At 45.3% G+C, this 19,859-nt stretch overlaps 1 protein-coding gene across 6 annotated transcripts in view; it reads left to right on the forward strand.

Moving 5' to 3' along the window:
• Positions 1-19,859, forward strand: part of LOC129830820 (engulfment and cell motility protein 1) — a 231,173-nt gene that overhangs the window by 151,601 nt on the left and 59,713 nt on the right. For all 6 annotated transcript variants that reach the window (XM_055893574.1, XM_055893572.1, XM_055893576.1 and 3 more), the window contains one exon: positions 14,147-14,283. In XM_055893574.1, the coding sequence (XP_055749549.1) occupies positions 14,147-14,283 (137 nt within the window). The remainder of the gene's footprint in view (positions 1-14,146; positions 14,284-19,859) is intronic.

Below are 19,859 nucleotides of genomic sequence, written 5' to 3' on the forward strand. Positions count from 1 at the left end.
CCAATATCCTATAATTTACCCCAATGACCTGACAATGTTGGAAAACAATAACATTTCTAAAAAAGTCTGGACTTTTTTCATATCCTGAATTTGTTCAAATGCTGTTTTAAGCTTAAGGGTTAGGTTGATGGTTTTGGTGTGAGGGTTAGGGTTAGGGTTAGGGTGAAGGTTAGGTAAGGGGACAAAAACTGTTACCCACAAGTAGTACAGGGTGCACGGATGCTTACCCCACTCATATGATGAACCTCTAGTTAAAACCAAGGTACTACTTTAATACATTGTAAAAATAGATGAAGGGGTCCCAGAAAGCTCAAAAATTATAAAGGGTAGTATAAAGAATAAAGGGTAGTCCCCTGTAATATGTGGTCGCTAAATGACATTCCAATCAACAGTGTATCATAAAACAGTTGGCGCCAAGTGCCTTTCTCAATGGAACACCCTAAATATATATTTTCCCCTTCCCCTGGGAGTAGGGTCAAGTTGGTTAGGGTGGATAGGGTTAAGGTGGTTAGGGTAGTTAGGGTTAAGGTGGTTAGGGTTAAGGTGGGTAGGGTTAAGGTGGGTAGGGTTAAGGTGGGTAGGGTTAAGGTGGGTAGGGTTAAGGTGGGTAGGGTTAAGGTGGGTAGGGTTAAGGTGGGTAGGGTTAAGGTGGTTAGGGTTAAGGTGGTTAGGGTTAAGGTGGTTAGGGTTAAGGTGGTTAGGGTTAAGGTGGTTAGGGTTAAGGTGGTTAGGGTTAAGGTGGTTAGGGTAGTTAGGGTTAAGGTGGTTAGGGTTAAGGTGGGTAGCGTTAAGGTGGGTAGGGTTAAGGTGGGTAGGGTTAAGGTGGGTAGGGTTAAGGTGGGTAGGGTTAAGGTGGGTAGGGTTAAGGTGGGTAGGGTTAAGGTGGGTAGGGTTAAGGTGGGTAGGGTTAAGGTGGGTAGGGTTAAGGTGGGTAGGGTTAAGGTGGGTAGGGTTAAGGTGGGTAGGGTAGGGTAGTTAGGGTTAAGGTGGGTATGGTTAAGGTGGTTAGGGTATTTAGGGTTAAGGTGGTCAGGGTAGTTAGGGTTAAGGTGGTCAGGGTAGTTAGGGTTAAGGTGGTTAGGGTAGTTAGGGTTAAGGTGGTTAGGGTTAAGGTGGTTAATGTGGTTAGGGTGGGTAGGGTGGTTAGGGGTAAGGTGGTTAGGGGTAAGGTGGTTAGGGTTAGGGTGGTTAGGGTTAGGGTGGTTAGGGTTAGGGTGGTTAGGGTTAGGGTGGTTAGGGTTAGGGTGGTTAGGGTTAGGGTGGTTAGGGTTAAGGTGGTTAGGGTTAAGGTGGTTAGGGTTAAGGTGGTTAGGGTTAAGGTGGTTAGGGTAGTTAGGGTTAAGGTGGTTAGGGTGGGTTGGGTTAAGGTGGGTAGGGTAGTTAGGGTTAAGGTGGGTAGGGTTAAGGTGGTTAGGGTATTTAGGGTTAAGGTGGTTAGGGTTAAGGTGGTTAGGGTTAAGGTGGTTAGGGTTAAGGTGGTTAGGGTTAAGGTGGTTAGGGTTAAGGTGGTTAGGGTTAAGGTGGTTAGGGTTAAGGTGGGTAGGGTTAAGGTGGTTAGGGTTAAGGTGGTTAGGGTTAAGGTGGTTAGGGTTAAGGTGGTTAGGGTATTTAGGGTTAAGGTGGTTAGGGTTAAGGTGGTTAGGGTAGTTAGGGTTAAGGTGGTTAGGGTAGTTAGGGTTAAGGTGGTTAGGGTAGTTAGGATTAGGGTGGTTAGGGTGGGTAGAGTTAAGGTGGGTAGAGTTAAGGTGGGTAGAGTTAAGGTGGGTAGAGTTAAGGTGGGTAGAGTTAAGGTGGGTAGAGTTAAGGTGGTTAGGGTTAAGGTGGTTAGGGTAGTTAGGGTTAAGGTGGTTAGGGTAGTTAGGATTAGGGTGGTTAGGGTGGGTAGAGTTAAGGTGGGTAGAGTTAAGGGGGTTAGGGTTAAGGTGGTTAGGGTTAAGGTGGTTAGGGTTAAGGTGGGTAGGGTTAAGGTGGGTAGGGTTAAGGTGGTTAGGGTTAGGGTTAGGGTTAGGGTAGTTAGGGGTAGGGTTAGGGTAGTTAGGGGTAGGGTTAGGGTAGTTAGGGGTAGGGTTAGGGTAGTTAGGGGTAGGGTTAGGGTAGTTAGGGTTAGGGTAGTTAGGGGTAGGGTTAGGGTAGTTAGGGGTAGGGTTAGGGTAGTTAGGGGTAGGGTTAGGGTAGTTAGGGTTAGGGTGATTAGGGGTAGGGTTAGGGTGATTAGGGGTAGGGTGATTAGGGTTAGGGTGATTAGGGGTAGGGTGATTAGGGGTAGGGTGATTAGGGTGATTAGGGGTAGGGTTAGGGTGATTAGGGGTAGGGTTAGGGTAGTTAGGGTTAGGGTGATTAGGGGTAGGGTTAGGGTGATTAGGGTTAGGGTGATTAGGGTTAGGGTGATTAGGGGTAGGGTTAGGGTGATTAGGGTTAGGGTGATTAGGGGTAGGGTGATTAGGGGTAGGGTTAGGGTGATTAGGGGTAGGGTTAGGGTAGTTAGGGTTAGGGTGATTAGGGGTAGGGTTAGGGTGATTAGGGTTAGGGTGATTAGGGTTAGGGTGATTAGGGGTAGGGTTAGGGTGATTAGGGTTAGGGTGATTAGGGTTAGGGTGATTAGGGTTAGGGTGATTAGGGTTAGGGTGATTAGGGGTAGGGTTAGGGTGATTAGGGGTAGAGTTAGGGTGATTAGGGGTAGGGTTAGGGTGATTAGGGGTAGGGTTAGGGTGATTTGGTGTAGGGTTAGGGTAGTTAGGGGTAGGGTAATTAGGGGTAGGGTTAAGGTGGTTAGGGTTAAGGTGGTTAGGGTTAAGGTGGTTAGGGTTAAGGTGGTTAGGGTTAAGGTGGTTAGGGTTAAGGTGGTTAGGGTTAAGGTGGTTAGGGTTAAGGTGGGTAGGGTTAAGATGGGTAGGGTTAGGGTAGTTAGGGGTATGGTTAGGGTAGTTAGGGGTATGGTTAGGGGTATGGTTAGGGTAGTTAGGGGTATGGTTAGGGTAGTTAGGGGTATGGTTAGGGTGGTTAGGGTAATTAGGGGTAGGGTTAGGGTAGTTAGGGGTAGGGTTAGGGTAGTTAGGGGTATGGTTAGGGTAGTTAGGGGTATGGTTAGGGTAGTTAGGGGTATGGTTAGGGTAGTTAGGGGGGTGGTTAGGGTAGTTAGGGGTAGGGGTAGGGTAGTTAGGGGTAGGGTTAGGGTAGTTAGGGGTAGGGTTAGGGTAGTTAGGGGTAGGGTTAAGGTGATTAGGGGTAGGGTAGTTAGGGTTAGAGTAGTTAGGGGTAGGGTTAAGGTGATTAGGGTTAGGGTAGTTAGGGGTAGGATTAGGGTGATTAGGGTTAGGGTAGTTAGGGGTAGGGTAATTAGGGGTAGGGTTAAGGTGGTTAGGGTTAAGGTGGTTAGGGTTAAGGTGGTTAGGGTTAAGGTGGTTAGGGTTAAGGTGGTTAGGGTTAAGGTGGGTAGGGTTAAGATGGGTAGGGTTAGGGTAGTTAGGGGTATGGTTAGGGTAGTTAGGGGTATGGTTAGGGTAGTTAGGGGTATGGTTAGGGTAGTTAGGGGTATGGTTAGGGTGGTTAGGGTGGTTAGGGGTAGGGTTAGGGTAGTTAGGGGTAGGGCTAGGGTAGGTAGGGCTAGGGTAGGTAGGGCTAGGGTAGTTAGGGGTAGGGTGGTTAGGGGTAGGGTTGTTAGGGTTAAGGTGGTTAGGGTTTAGGTGGTTAGGGGTAGGGTGGTTAGGGGTAGGGTGGTTAGGGTTAAGGTGGTTAGGGTTAAGGTGGTTAGGGTTAAGGTGGTTAGGGTAGTTAGCGTTAAGGTGGTTAGGGTTAAGGTGGTTAGGGTTAGGGTAGTTAGCGTTAAGGTGGTTAGCGTTAAGGTGGTTAGCGTTAAGGTGGTTAGGGTTAAGGTGGTTAGGGTTAAGGTGGTTAGGGTTAAGGTGGTTAGGGTTAAGGTGGTTAGGGTTAAGGTGGTTAGGGTTAAGGTGGTTAGTGTTAAGGTGGTTAGTGTTAAGGTGGTTAGTGTTAAGGTGGTTAGGGGTAGGGTGGTTAGGGGTAGGGTGGTTAGGGGTAGGGTGGTTAGGGGTAGGGTGGTTAGGGGTAGGGTGGTTAGGGGTAGGGTGGTTAGGGGTAGGGTGGTTAGGGGTAGGGTGGTTAGGGGTAGGGCTAAGGTGGTTAGGGGTAGGGCTAAGGTGGTTAGGGGTAGGGCTAAGGTGGTTAGGGGTAGGGCTAAGGTGGTTAGGGGTAGGGCTAAGGTGGTTAGGGGTAGGGCTAAGGTGGTTAGGGGTAGGGCTAAGGTGGTTAGGGGTAGGGCTAAGGTGGTTAGGGGTAGGGCTAAGGTGGTTAGGGGTAGGGCTAAGGTGGTTAGGGGTAGGGCTAAGGTGGTTAGGGGTAGGGCTAAGGTGGTTAGGGGTAGGGCTAAGGTGGTTAGGGGTAGGGCTAAGGTGGTTAGGGGTAGGGCTAAGGTGGTTAGGGGTAGGGCTAAGGTGGTTAGGGGTAGGGCTAAGGTGGTTAGGGGTAGGGCTAAGGTGGTTAGGGGTAGGGCTAAGGTGGTTAGGGGTAGGGCTAAGGTGGTTAGGGGTAGGGTTAAGGTGGTTAGGGGTAGGGTTAAGGTGGTTAGGGGTAGGGTTAAGGTGGTTAGGGGTAGGGTTAAGGTGGTTAGGGGTAGGGTTAAGGTGGTTAGGGGTAGGGTTAAGGTGGTTAGGGGTAGGGTTAAGGTGGTCAGGGGTAGGGTTAAGGTGGTCAGGGGTAGGGTTAAGGTGGTTAGGGGTAGGGTGGTCAGGGATAGGGTTAAGGTGGTCAGGGGTAGGGTGGTTAGGGTTAAGGTGGTTAGGGGTAGGGTTAAGGTGGTTAGGGTGGTTAGGGTTAGGGTGGTTAGGGTGGTTAGGGTTAGGGTGGTTAGGGTTAAGGTGGTTAGGGTTAAGGTGGTTAGGGTTAAGGTGGTTAGGGTTAGGGTTAAGGTGATTAGGGTTAGGGTAGTTAGGGTTAGGGTAGTTAGGGGTAGGGTTAAGGTGATTAGGGGTAGGGTAGTTAGGGTTAGAGTAGTTAGGGGTAGGGTTAAGGTGATTAGGGTTAGGGTAGTTAGGGGTAGGATTAGGGTAGTTAGGGGTCGGGTTAGGGTAGTTAGGGGTAGGGTTAAGGTGATTAGGGGTAGGGTGGTTCGGGGTAGGTTTAGGGTGGGTAGGTTTATGATCAGTTCTGTTTGTAGAGGTTTTACACCTTCGGTTAGAGTTTTGGTGTGTGTGTGTGTGCGCGTGTGCGTGCGGTAGGACTAAAGGTTCAATGCATCTGCCACTCCTGAAGGACATGTACCAAGAAGTGATCCGTGTCCTCTTTGGTCTCTTTCTTTCTCTAAGACGTCATGTACCAAAAAGTAAGTCTTGTCCTTTGGTCATTCACAGTAGCTTTTGAAATTACCTCAACTCTCAGCCTGGTGGTCATGGTAGTTAGGGTTAGGGTGGTTAGGGTTAAGGTGGTTAGGGTTAAGGTGGTTAGGGTTAAGGTGGTTAGGGTAGTTAGCGTTAAGGTGGTTAGGGTTAAGGTGGTTAAGGTGGTTAGGGTTAGGGTAGTTAGCGTTAAGGTGGTTAGCGTTAAGGTGGTTAGGGTTAAGGTGGTTAGGATTAAGGTGGTTAGGGTTAAGGTGGTTAGGGTTAAGGTGGTTAGGGTTAAGGTGGTTAGGGTTAAGGTGGTTAGGGGTAGGGTGGTTAGGGGTAGGGTGGTTAGGGGTAGGGTGGTTATGGGTAGGGTGGTTAGGGGTAGGGTGGTTAGGGGTAGGGTGGTTAGGGGTAGGGTGGTTAGGGGTAGGGTGGTTAGGGGTAGGGTGGTTAGGGGTAGGGTGGTTAGGGGTAGGGTGGTTAGGGGTAGGGTTAAGGTGGTTAGGGGTAGGGTTAAGGTGGTTAGGGGTAGGGTTACGGTGGTTAGGGGTAGGGTTACGGTGGTTAGGGGTAGGGTTACGGTGGTCAGGGGTAGGGTTAAGGTGGTTAGGGGTAGGGTGGTCAGGGTTAGGGTGGTCAGGGATAGGGTGGTTAGGGTTAAGGTGGTTAGGGGTAGGGTTAAGGTGGTTAGGGGTAGGGTTAAGGTGGTTAGGGTTAAGGTGGTTAGGGTTAAGGTGGTTAGGGTTAAGGTGGTTAGGGTTAAGGTGGTTAGGGTTAAGGTGGTTAGGGTTAAGGTGGTTAGGGTTAAGGTGGTTAGGGTTAAGGTGGTTAGGGTTAAGGTGGTTAGGGTTAAGGTGGTTAGGGTTAAGGTGGTTAGGGTTAAGGTGGTTAGGGTTAAGGTGGTTAGGGTTAGGGTAGTTAGGGGTAGGGTTAAGGTGATTAGGGGTAGGGTAGTTAGGGTTAGAGTAGTTAGGGGTAGGGTTAAGGTGATTAGGGTTAGGGTAGTTAGGGGTAGGATTAGGGTAGTTAGGGGTCGGGTTAGGGTAGTTAGGGGTAGGGTTAAGGTGATTAGGGGTAGGGTGGTTCGGGGTAGGTTTAGGGTGGGTAGGTTTATGATCAGTTCTGTTTGTAGAGGTTTTACACCTTCGGTTAGAGTTTTGGTGTGTGTGTGTGTGTGTGTGTGCGCGTGTGCGTGCGGTAGACCTAAAGGTTCAATGCATCTGCCACTCCTGAAGGACATGTACCAAAAAGTGATCCGTGTCCTCTTTGGTCTCTTTCTTTCTCTAAGACGTCATGTACCAAGAAGTAAGTCTTGTCCGTTGGTCATTCACAGTAGCTTTTGAAATTACCTCAACTCTCAGCCTGTACATTAGAGTGATGGCAGTCTGTTCTTTAGAGAATGTCCCTATATGGTCTCATTGCTGTGTGAGTCTAACCTCTTGGAGAGAAAGAAGGACACAGACAGACCCACACACCATCATCGGTGATCACTCGAGTCCAGTATGTTTGTTCTCCATCAGGTCTTCAATTTGTGTGTCTTCAGATGTCTGTAGAGGTCGATCCGGGTCGAGCAACATACAGTATATTGGTGCAGTGTGGGCAGGGGTGAGTGGTGGTGGTTAGGCCTTCCTGGTGTTCTGTCTCTCCTTGTGTAGCTGTACCTTGTCCTCTGGGGCACAGTGGGCATTCATTTAGTATAGGCAGCTCCCTCTTCAATGTTTTCTCTCTGTCTGTTTAGTGCAGTGTTCCCCCAGTTGTCTGTTTAGTACAGTGTCCTCACAGTTGTCTGTTTAGTGCAGTGTCCTCACAGTTGTCTGTTTAGTGCAGTGTTCCCCCAGTTGTCTGTTTAGTGCAGTGTCCCCCCAGTTGTCTGTTTAGTGCAGTGTCCCCCCAGTTGTCTGTTTAGTGCAGTGTCCCCCCAGTTGTCTGTTTAGTGCAGTGTCCCCCCAGTTGTCTGTTTAGTGCAGTGTCCCCCCAGTTGTCTGTTTAGTGCAGTGTCCCCCCAGTTGTCTGTTTAGTGCAGTGTCCCCCCAGTTGTCTGTTTAGTGCAGTGTCCCCCCAGTTGTCTGTTTAGTGCAGTGTCCCCCCAGTTGTCTGTTTAGTGCAGTGTCCCCCCAGTTGTCTGTTTAGTGCAGTGTCCCCCCAGCTGTCTGGTAAGGTGCCATATATGATCTGTATCAGGGGCTCGCTGACCTTCCTTTAATTCTATTTTATTTCACCTTTATTTAACCAGGTAGGCCAGTTGAGAACAAGTTCTCATTAACAACTGCGATCTGGCCAAGATAAAGCAAAGCAGTGCGACACAAACAACAACACAGAGTTACACATGGAATAAACACTGGAGGGAGGTAAGGCAATATATAGGCCATAGTGGCGAAATAATTACAATTTAGCCGTTAAACACTGGAGTGATAAATGTGCAGAAGATTCATGTGCAAGTAGAGATACTGGGGTGCAAAGGAGCAAAATAATAATAATAATATGGGGATGAGGTAGTTGGGTGGGCTATTTACAGATGGGCTATGTACAGGTGCAATGATCTGTAAGCTGCTCTGACAGCTGACACTTAAAGTTAGTGAGGGAGATATGAGTCTCCAGCTTCAGTGATTTTTGCAATTCGTTCCAGTCAATGGCAGCAGAGAACTGGAAGGAAAAGCGGCTAAAAGAGGAATTGGCTTTGGGGGTGACCAGTGAAATAGACTTGCTGGAGCACGTGCTATGGGTGGGTGCTGCTATGGTGACCAGTGAGCTGAGATAAGGCAGGGCTTTACCTAGCAAAGTCTTATAGATGACCTGGAGCCAGTGGGTTTGGCGACGAATATGAAGCGAGGGCCAGCCAACAAGAGCATACAGGTCGCAGTGGTGGGTAGTATATGGGGCTTTGGTGACAAAACAGATGGCACTGTGATAGACTGCATCCAATTTGCTGAGTAGAGTGTTGGGGGCTATTTTGTAAATGACATCGCCAAAGTCAAGGATCGGTAGGATAGTCAGTTTTACGAGGGTATGTTTGGCAGCTTGAGTGAAGGATGCTTTGTTACGAAATAGGAAGCCGATTCTAGATTTAATTTTGGATTGGAGATGTTTAATGTGAGTCTGGAAGGAGAGTTTACTGTCTAGCCAGTCACCTAGGTATTTGTAGTTGTCCACATATTCTAAATCCGAACAGTCCTTTAACTGGGAGTACATGATCTGTTTCGGGAGGCGTGAGTTGGGCATCCGGATGGCATGGCCTGTCCATTAGAGTTGGAGATGTATTACAGTAGTGGAGATGCTGTTTATGTTGGCCTCCTCCAGCTTGCTGCTGTTGGTGCACCTGTTATCCCAACTGATCCTCAGGTTTTTTCATAAGGATCTTTGGCAGTGTAAGGATCTTTTGTAAGGATTTTTGGTGTTCCATGTTTCAGCTCCTTATAGCAGCACACACACGTCCAGACCGTATTAATGCTCAGCAGGGGTCACATGAGCCAATTGCTCTCTCAGATCATGCCCGTGACTCACGTTGTTGTCCCCCTGAGGGGTCCTAGACAGATGGAAGGGGTTGTGTCCTGTTCCTGTCCACTCACTGGCCTATGATGTTGAGTTGTGATATAACCATGCCACGATGCAATGATCTCAGATTAAGGTCATGTTCAGCCTAATGAATTTGGGCCAAAGAATACAGGAGAGTGTTTGGGCTTTAATACAAGTATTTCAATCCCTGTACATCCTCTGTCTGTGTGCCAAGGAGTCTACCGATGTCCCAGGATATTTGGGTCTGTAGGATTTAAACTATATATTAACAAATCACGGTGTTCCATTTGGTCTGTATATGCAAAGGTTATTATCAGTTCACATTTGTAGCTCACCATAGATGTTTAGATGCTGCTAGTCACGCGTAGAACGGCCCAGATTTAATTCTCTCTCACTTCAATGATTTGTTCAGCATGGGAGCATTATTTGTCAGATTCAAAATGCTGAGTTTTTGAATTTGTACAAGTAAATCAGTAACCATTCGGGAGAAGTTAACCTTGGAGTAACAGTATGAATAATACAACGTGAAAGAAAAAACGCTTCTCTGCATGGAGACGAAGGTCAGGTTGTTCCGATGCTATGACCACGCTATGACCACGTTATGAACATGTCATGACCATTCCAGCATATGTCACCTCAGGTATGGCCATGCTCTATCGAAGGCAATTGGAGGCAGGCTGTATCGTTACTGAATGTTCAGATAGAAAAGCATTGTGTAGAACACATGGTTTTCTGTCAGATGGAATAGGGAATGAATCGTATCGGCTCTATTCATTCTATTTCTATCTGCAACATTTAGAATCTGTTTTTTGTTTTCAGGACTGCAGCTCTGTAGCCATCCTTGACCAGTGTAGTGAGACCCACCCGTTCCTGTCTCACTGAACGTCTAAAGCGAGTCTGACATTTAATTCCCCGTCACCTCCACACCTCCTTCCCCCGATCACCCTGCTCGGCCCATCAGTAAAACCCCCCAGAGCAGCAGTTATCCCTCACCTTCTCACCCCCCTCCCATTTACCTTCTCACCCCCCTCCCACACTGTCCAACGGGGGAAACAGCTGCATTGAGTCAGCTTTTTTTTCCATCCTCCATCCCTCCATCACCTGATTGCATCCCTTTTATGCAGGCTGTGTCCTCCTGTCGAGTAAGCAGACGGTGTTGCATATTTTGGCTTTACTCTTCACCTAGCTGACTGACATACTGGTAATGGCACTGTTCGTTCTCCGGGAATCGGGACAATCCACATTCACATCACACCAAATCAGGGCCCCGACCAGGCCCACAGCCCCTTCCACGTCACTCCGAATCAGGGCCCCACCCGGCGCGACCAGCCCCACAGCCCCTTCCACATCACTCCAAATCAGGGTCCGACCAGCCCCACAGCCCCTTCCGCATCACTCCAAATCAGGGTCCCACCCGGTCCGACCAGCCCCAGAGCCCCTGTGGGCATCATTTATAATGCCCCGAAGTTTCCTATTCTACCGATGTCGATGCAATTCCGTGGCTCCTGTTGGAGGCAGGGCGCCCTGCTGTGATGCCTAGAGACTCTGTAAATGGCTGCTCCACTCAGAGACCTTTACCTTAAGGCAGCTCCTCAATCAGCTCTCAAAGACAGAGAAAGAGGAGTGTACTGTAGGTCATAAAGACCTTTTACCAATCATTTCCCTTCCATTAATAAGGTGGAACTGTGGCAATATCGCTGATGTATTCAGATGCACTGAGCTTAGAAACCAGATTTCACTCAGTGGGAAGTTTATGATGAATCCGGTAACCCAATAAATGCACAGTGATTTCTCCATCCCAGTGTCTGTAAAACAGTCTAATGGAGTTCCCTCAGGAAACGGTTAGATTAGCTGTCTGGCCACACCATTCACAAAGCACTTGGCGGAGGACGGGTGGAGAAAAGAGGTGGGAAAGGGTTAGGAAAACGAGAGCGAAAAGAGGGAGAAATGAGGGAGCAATTCCCTTTAATCTCCACATGAAGCCTCCCATCAGACTCCGGCAGTATATTCAGACTTCCGGCAGACTTCATTTACATCTCAAATGGCACCCTATTCCCCATGGTGCACTACCTTTGACCAGGGCCCATTGTCAAAAGTAGTGCGCTGTATAGGGAGAAGGGTGCCATTTGGGATGTAGGCATCATCCTGTCACACTGTAGAAGCTATGTGTTTGTGTTCTAGGTGTGTATGGTGGAAGTGTTAACAAATGGAAAAAGCCCATGGTATGGCTAATTTGAGAATGTTCCATTGTGAACTGTGATGGACGTGGGTGTCTGTTGGCAGGCAGGCTAGGGAACCCAGTCCCTCAAGAATAACCAGGGGTATTTATTTCTGAAGAGAAAGCTGCCATCTGATCTGGCACATGCAACCAGACAAGGGACGGGAGATAAATGTGAAATGTAACTGAATGAACCAAACCCTCCTGTCCCATTTAAAGAACATGGTCCTTCCGTCCTCTGTGTGTGCGTGTGAGACTAGGAATATGGAGAACAGAGGGTCCAGTCCTATTGGCTTAGAAGTGCATAGTTGAGTTCCTCTGCCTTGAGGCTCTTATTGTCACAGAAGGAGAAGTGGTGTCATGAACAGTGACTATACACATGCACGCACACACACACACACACTACCCATGGCTGTACATGCCCAAACTGTGTAGGAATGAGTCAGCCACCCATGTTGGTATTGAGTGATTCCTCATGAAACCCACACAAAAAGAGACCAGGATCTTGGATATTTTCACAGTGTAATCTATAGAATGGTCCTAGAGGAAGGAAGGATTGTTGACATATATTTGTCATGTATCTAAAAGCATAATTGAGAAATAATTTATCAAAGTTGCCATATTTATGACATTTTGGCCTTACCAAGGCCTCCTTTTAGACTACATAATGTTTCATCTGTAGATGCTACAAAGCAACAACAAAACAATCGTATGAAACATTACTGCTAACTAATATGACTAGTGTTTTTATCGGGGGGAAAAGTACATATATTTATGAATATTGAAATATATAAACATGAACATTGAAAATATACAATTTTTGATTTGTCAATTTTTTAAATATATATTTTTGAACATAATATAGTCCACGTGCATATGAAAATTCCAGATTGGAATCTCTGTTACTTTTAGAATGGATTCAAAATGGTCACCCTCTGCTTAGGGCTGGGCGATATTGTCTAAAAATCTGTTGTATAATTAAAGGTCAAATACACATTACCAAATGCACATTTGTGGCCTGCTGGAGGTAATTTTGCAGGGCTCTGGCAGTGCTCCTCCTTGCACAAAGGCGGAGGTAGCGGTCCTGCTGCTGGGTTGTTGCCCTCCTACGGCCTCCTCCACGTCTCCTGATGTACTGGCCTGTCTCCTGGTAGCGCCTCCATGCTCTGGACACTACGCTGACAGACATAGCAAACCTTCTTGCCACAGCTCGCATTGATGTGCCATCCTGGATGAGCTGCACTACCTGAGCCACTTGTGTGGGTTGTAGACTCCGTCTCATGCTACCACTAGAATGAGAGCACCGCCAGCATTCAAAAGTGACCAAAACATCAGCCAGGAAGCATAGGAACTGAGAAGTGGTCTGTGGTCACCACCTGCAGAATCACTCCTTTATTGGGGGTGTCTTGCTAATTGCCTATAATTTCCACCTTTTGTCTATTCCATTTGCACAACAGCATGTGAAATGTATTGTCAATCAGTGTTGCTTCCTAAGTGGACAGTTTGATTTCACAGAAGTGTGATTGACTTGGAGTTACATTGTGTTGTTTAAGTGTTCCCTTTATTTTTGTTGAGCAGTGTATTAAAACATTTGCCAAATCCAACATTTTAAATGTTCAATATTCATAAATGAATATACTACAATGTTTTATTGATATCAAAATACTACTTGTATTACAGAGCAAGCGGGAAAGCTTCATATGACACCAATGTTTGCTTTGTTGCACCTACAGATGAAACATTATGGAGTTTTAAAGAAGGGTAATGCCTCGAACACACCTACAGCATTATTGCGCAAAATGGTACGCAGCATCATCTGGATATGTGTGCAACAAAAGTTCAACGTTCACCTTCTGCTACCATTTCTGTCACGCCGTCTACACATACAATTTGATTCATACGTTCGTCAAATCCAACATATGCACCACACAGAACGCACTGAAACTGCCTCTGCAACGCAATGCTGCAAGGAAAACGCAGCATTGTGCAAATGAATGTACTTCTGGTGTACCAAAACGCAATGACAATGTTGGTGTGAGGCCAAAATGTCATAAATATGCCAACTTTGGTTAATTATTTCTCAATTATGCTTTTAGATACATGACAAATATATGTCAACAATCCTTCCTTCCTCTAGGACCATTCTATAGATTACACTGTGAAAATCCCCAAGATGCTGGTCTCTTTGTGTGGGTTTCATGAGGAATCACTCTATTGAAGTATAGCTGAAACGTGAACCACGCGTGTATCACCATCCCTTATGAGCTTTCATTCTATATTCAATATGATGGAAGTGTCTTTAGTTTATCAGAGGCAACATGTTTATTGTATAGCTTCTGTATATCTGGGCCCATGGGGAATCTCTTTACTGATGGATCTTATACCACTGACTCAGTAGCTGACTAAATGAAGTGTGTCCCCATGGGCCCTGGTCAAAAGTAGTGCACTTTATAGGGAATAGGGTACCATTTGGGGCGTCAGTAGAGGTAAACTACAGTTCAAGTTCACGTTTCCATTACTCACATGGCAGTCTTAGACACTGGAATGTATGGAGACAACGTCAGGAAATTGAAAATTAAAAACAAGTGAAAATAGAATCTAAAATACAAGTGTGCAGTATGTGTTTGCTAATTGCCTCAATGCCAGGCGAGGGTTGGTTAGTCTTGGTTTGATAACCATAAGAGGACCGGAGGGAGTTATGTCTTCTTTGTTCTCATAACCTCAGGGATTATATATGTATAGATTATCATGCAACAGATCTTCATAATAATTGATTGTTCAGTCTCAGCTCTTTAAACCTTGTATGCCCTGATACTGCATTAAGACCTAAAAATGCAACTCTGAACTTGAGCATTTGTCAGTCGAACTGTAATTGTTGCAAAATCTTTAGAAATTGTGCTTTTCCCACTGAAGCATCCAAACAGCCACTGTCCAAAATCTCTGGTAGGGAAAACCTCCAATTTCCAAAATCTCTGGTAGGGAAAACCTCCAATTTCCAAAATCTCTGAGGGAGAACAGTCGATGTGTCTCTCAAACACAAGGCTTACGTCCTTTCTCATCTGTTCCTCTGTCTTTACAGCCAGTGAGAACTGCCATGACTTCCACCCCATGTTCTTCACCCACGACCGCTCCTTTGAGGAGTTCTTCTGCATCTGCATCCAGCTGCTCAACAAGACCTGGAAGGAGATGAGGGCCACCAGCGAAGACTTCAACAAGGTGAGGGTGGATTTGCGGTAGGGGGAAGTTGCCCCTAGACGATGATCTTGGATCAGTTAGCATTTCTCCCCGCTAATGGTTAAGGTTAGGATGGGGGATAGGAAGCTGATCCTAGATCTGTACCTACAGTAGGTGAAACTTCACCCCGGAGAGTTAACTTTATGCCTATATCCATTTTACTTTCCAAAGGGTAATGTTTATTCCTTAAAGGAAGGCTAGCTACTGTAGGATTTCAGCTCTAATATAATTAATAACACATGGTCCTCTGTGGCTCGGTTGATAGAGCATTGCTAAGATTGTGAGGGACAGCTCTTGGGGAATTGTGGGGGAGATCTTGGGGAATTGTGGGGGAGATCTTGGAGGGCTGGTGGGAGATCTGTCGACGTGCCCTTGAGCAGGGCGTTGACCCTGGTTGCATCTGTGTGTCGTTCTGGAGACTTGCCCTTGAGCAGGGCGTTGACCCTGGTTGCTTCTGTGTGTCGTTCTGGAGACTTTCCCTTGAGCAGGGCGTTGACCCTGGTTGCATCTGTATGTCGCTCTGGATGGGAGGTTGTTAGATGACTAATGTGATGTGATGTAGTTATTGAGCAGCTTCACTGCAAGTATATTGTATATCTCTGGCATCAACTGTTGCTGATGCAAAACAAACGTTCTGCGAAACTGTTTGAGGCCAAAAACATTAGCTAAAGTGACGCGTTAGCAGACCTGTGTTTGACCAAGGAAGATGTATCAAACGAGAAAAGTACATTTCCTGAAGAAAATGTGGTTGTGCTTGTTTTAAAGTATTTGTGGTTTTGAAATAAGTACTAGTAGTGGCAGTGACTGATTATAGTTGAAGGGGGGAAAAGTAGGTAGATGTAAAGAAAAAAAAGATTGATTATTTGGCTGATTGATAAATGTATTGGATAGGATAGCTTGAACATGTCAAAGTTGGATTGGTACCTCTAGCTTGAATGGTTCAAGAGTTACTGATAATGTGTTCTTCTGCTAATTTGTATAGTCGTAGTTGATCAACGTTTTTAAGAATTTGAAGTTAGGATAGCCTGAACATGAGAACGTTGGTTTTTGGGCCTTTAGCTTGAACGGTTGAACAGTTACTGTTTCTGAGTTATTTCATACTAATTATGAAAATGTTTATAGAAATAGTTGACAATGATTTAATTTGTAAGTCGCTCTAGATAAGAGCGTCTGCTAAATGACTTAAATGTATATTGTATGTTTTTTAAATATTCAATAAATAATTTATTTTTTGGACCTCCACAAGTCTGGTTCATCCTTGGGAGCAATTTCCAAACGCCTGAATGTACCACGTTCATCTGTACAAACAATATTATGCACGTATAAACACCATGGGACCACGCAGCCGTCATTCAGCTCAGGAAGGAGATGCGTTCTGTCTCCTAGAGATGAACGTACCTTGGTGCGAAAAGTGCAAATCAATCCCAGAACAACAGCAAAGGATCTTGTGAAGATGCTGGAAGAAACGGGTACAAAAGTATCAATATCCACAGTAAAACGAGTCCTATATCGACATAACCTGAAAGGCCGCTCAGCAAGGAAGAAGCCACTGCTCCAAAACCGCCACAAAAAAGCCATACCACGGTTTGCAACTGCACATGGGGACAAAGATCATACTTTTTGGAGAAATGTCCTCTGGTCTGATGAAGCAAAAAATAGAACTGTTTGGCCACAATGACCATCGTTATGTTTGGAGGAGAAAGGGGGAGGCTTGCAAGCCGGAGAACACCATCCCAACCGTGAAGCACGGGGGTGGCAGCATCATGTTGTGGGGGTGCTTTGCTGCAGGAGGGACTGGTGCACTTAACAAAATAGATGGCAACATGAGGAAGGAAAATTATTTGGATATATTGAAGCAACATCTCAAGACATTAGTCAGGAAGTTAAAGCTTGGTCGCAAATGGTCTTCCAAATGGACAATGACCCCAAGCATACTTCCAAAGTTGTGACAAAATGGCTTAAGGACAACAAAGTCAAGGTATTGGAGTGGCCATCACAAAGCCCTGATGTCAATCCTATAGAAGATTTGTGGGCAGAACTGAAAAAGCGTGTGCGAGCAAGGAGGCCTACAAACCTGACTCAGTTACACCAGCTCTGTCAGGAGGAATGGGACAAAATTCACCCAACTTATTGTGGGAAGCTTGTGGAAGGCTACCGGAAACGTTTGACCCAAGTTAAACAATTTAAATGAAATGCTACCAAATACTAATTGAGTGTATGTACACGTCTGACCCACTGGGAATGTGATGAAAGAAATAAAAGCTGAAATAAATCATTCTCTACTATTATTCTGACATTTCACATTCTTCAAATAAAGTGTTGATCCTAATTGACCTAAGACAGGGAATTTTTATTTGGATTAAATGTCAGGAATTGTGAAAAACTGAGTTGAAATGTATTTGGCGAAGGTGTATGTTAACTTCCGGCTTCAACTGTATTCACACATGACTGTAAGTTGCTTTGGATAAAAGCGTCTGCTAAATGATTATTGTTATTATATTAGCTCTGTAATTCTACTAATCAGCTGCGCCTTAGGACCTTGATTGGTTGAATCTGGTGTGGAAGAGCAGACCTAAAGAAGTGCATTACACTATAAGGTGTTTTTTTTTAGCTCTTCTGGCGGTGCCGTTGAGGAACTAGAGAAACGCGCTTGTAGTTGTTTTGATTGGAACACAACCCTGCATCCCCGCCATTACATAATTACTGTTGTTTTGATTGGAACACAACCCTGCATCCCCGCCATCACATAATTACTGTTGTTTTGATTGGAACACAACCCTGCATCCCCGCCATTACATAATTACTGTTGTTTTGATTGGAACACAACCCTGCATCCCCGCCATCACATAATTACTGTTGTTTTGATTGGAACACAACCCTGCATCCCCGCCATCACATAATTACTGTTGTTTTGATTGGAACACAACCCTGCATCCCCGCCATCACATAATTACTGGTGTTTTGATTGGAACACAACCCTGCATCACTGCCATCACATAATTACTGTTGTTTTGATTGGAACACAACCCTGCATCCCCGCCATCACATAATTACTGTTGTTTTGATTGGAACACAACCCTGCATCACTGCCATCACATAATTACTGTTGTTTTGATTGGAACACAACCCTGCATCCCCGCCATCACATAATTACTGTTGTTTTGATTGGAACACAACCCTGCATCCCCGCCATCACATAATTACTGGTGTTTTGATTGGAACACAACCCTGCATCACTGCCATCACATAATTACTGTTGTTTTGATTGGAACACAACCCTGCATCCCCGCCATCACATAATTACTGTTGTTTTGATTGGAACACAACCCTGCATCACTGCCATCACATAATTACTGTTGTTTTGATTGGAACACAACCCTGCATCCCCGCCATCACATAATTACTGTTGTTTTGATTGGAACACAACCCTGCATCCCCGCCATCACATAATTACTGGTGTTTTGATTGGAACACAACCCTGCATCACTGCCATCACATAATTACTGTTGTTTTGATTGGAACACAACCCTGCATCCCCGCCATCACATAATTACTGTTGTTTTGATTGGAACACAACCCTGCATCACTGCCATCACATAATTACTGTTGTTTTGATTGGAACACAACCCTGCATCACCGCCATCACATAATTACTGTTGTTTTGATTGGAACACAACCCTGCATCACCGCCATCACATAATTACTGTTGTTTTGATTGGAACACAACCCTGCATCACTGCCATCACATAATTACTGTTGTTTTGATTGGAAAACAACCCTGCATCCTGCCATCACATAATTACTGGTGTTTTGATTGGAACACAACCCTGCATCCCCGCCATCACATAATTACTGGTGTTTTGATTAGAACACAACCCTGCATCCCCGCCATCACATAATTACTGTTGTTTTGATTGGAACACAACCCTGCATCCCCGCCATCACATAATTACTGTTGTTTTGATTGGAACACAACCCTGCATCCCCGCCATCACATAATTACTGTTGTTTTGATTGGAACACAACCCTGCATCACCGCCATCACATAATTACTGTTGTTTTTTAAGTAATCTGGGTCAAGTGGGCATAATTTGAAAGCCGGTTCTATTAGCAACATGACTAGCTAAGTTATAAAATACGATAATATATTGTTAGGTTTTCACAATGCAATTCAGGGAAAACGATTTGTAATTTTGGTGCGCATAGAAAGTAGATATGAGTGCATTCAGGTGTGTGTGTGCTGCATTACATTTTCTTCACAATAGCACAAACAGGTTCATTCTGTTCAGGACAAGCCAGGGTATAACGCCATGTCATCTTGTAACTGTACATCAAACATAGTGATCATAAACATTGACACTGTATCTGACTTGAGTTTTATGATATGGAAATGTGAAGTGCACATTTGGACTCACAGGTGTTTGGCTTTCTTTTATGACATCAAAGCAGTATTCATTATAATCCTCAACATTTCATCTTTCAAAACACACAGAGTCCTCGTAATTTGTCAGTCTAAACCCATACAGAGCTGTGAAGCGCAGAGCCAGAGCTCTGACGTCATGTGTGCATGTTACTTACTGTACAGCCACTGCGTTCCAATTTAGAGGTTTATCAGTGCCCAACTGCTATTTTCATCCCGTATACTGGTACGAGTGTAAAAGCCTATGTAAAAGCCTATGATGCTCTGGATAAGAGCATCAGCTAAATGACTAAAATGTCATTATAAACTGGGTGGATCGAGCCCTGAATGCTGATTGGCTGACAGCTGTGGTATATCAGACCGTATGACAAAACATTTATTTTTACTGCTCTAATTATGTTTGTAACCAGTTTCTAATAGCAATAAGGCACCTCTGGGGTTCGTGGAATATGGCCAATATACCACGGCTAAGGGCTGTATCCAGGCACTCTGAGCTGCATTGTGCGTAAGAACAGTCCTTAGGTGTGGTATATTGACCATATACCACACACCCTCGGCCTTACTGCTTAATTATAATGTACAGGAATAAGAAAGTATGTGACTTCTGTAAGAGTTTGTGATGTCACTATTTCATGTGGAGTGGTGGGTTCTAGTCTGGACATATCACGGTTTTGGGCAGTAATGCAATTACAATTATTAAAATCACACATCATAAGGCTTGGCTTGCGTACTGCATGGAAGTTTTTATAATGAAGGCACTGCTGTAATGCCTATATAAAGCCAAGCTCAATGTGCAAAAGTTGATTAAGATGCATAGTCATGATGCGTGCCAGATGGCACCATATTCCCTACATAATACACTACCTTTTACTAAAGCCCATCAAAAGTAGTGCACTACAAAGGGAATAGGGTGTCATTTGGGAAGCAACCGTGGAAATGCATTTCTCAATGTCAAATCAAATCAAATTTTATTTGTCACATGCGCCGAATACCGTGAAATGCTTACTTACAAGCCCTTAACCAACAATGCAGTTCAAGAAATAGAGTTAAGAAAATATTTGCTAAATAAAAAGTAACACAATAAGATTACATAACAAAAACGGGGCTACATACAGGGGGTACCGGTACCGAGTCAATG

The sequence above is a fragment of the Salvelinus fontinalis genome, chromosome 32 (genome assembly GCF_029448725.1).
Source record: "Salvelinus fontinalis isolate EN_2023a chromosome 32, ASM2944872v1, whole genome shotgun sequence".
Taxonomy (NCBI): domain Eukaryota; kingdom Metazoa; phylum Chordata; class Actinopteri; order Salmoniformes; family Salmonidae; genus Salvelinus; species Salvelinus fontinalis.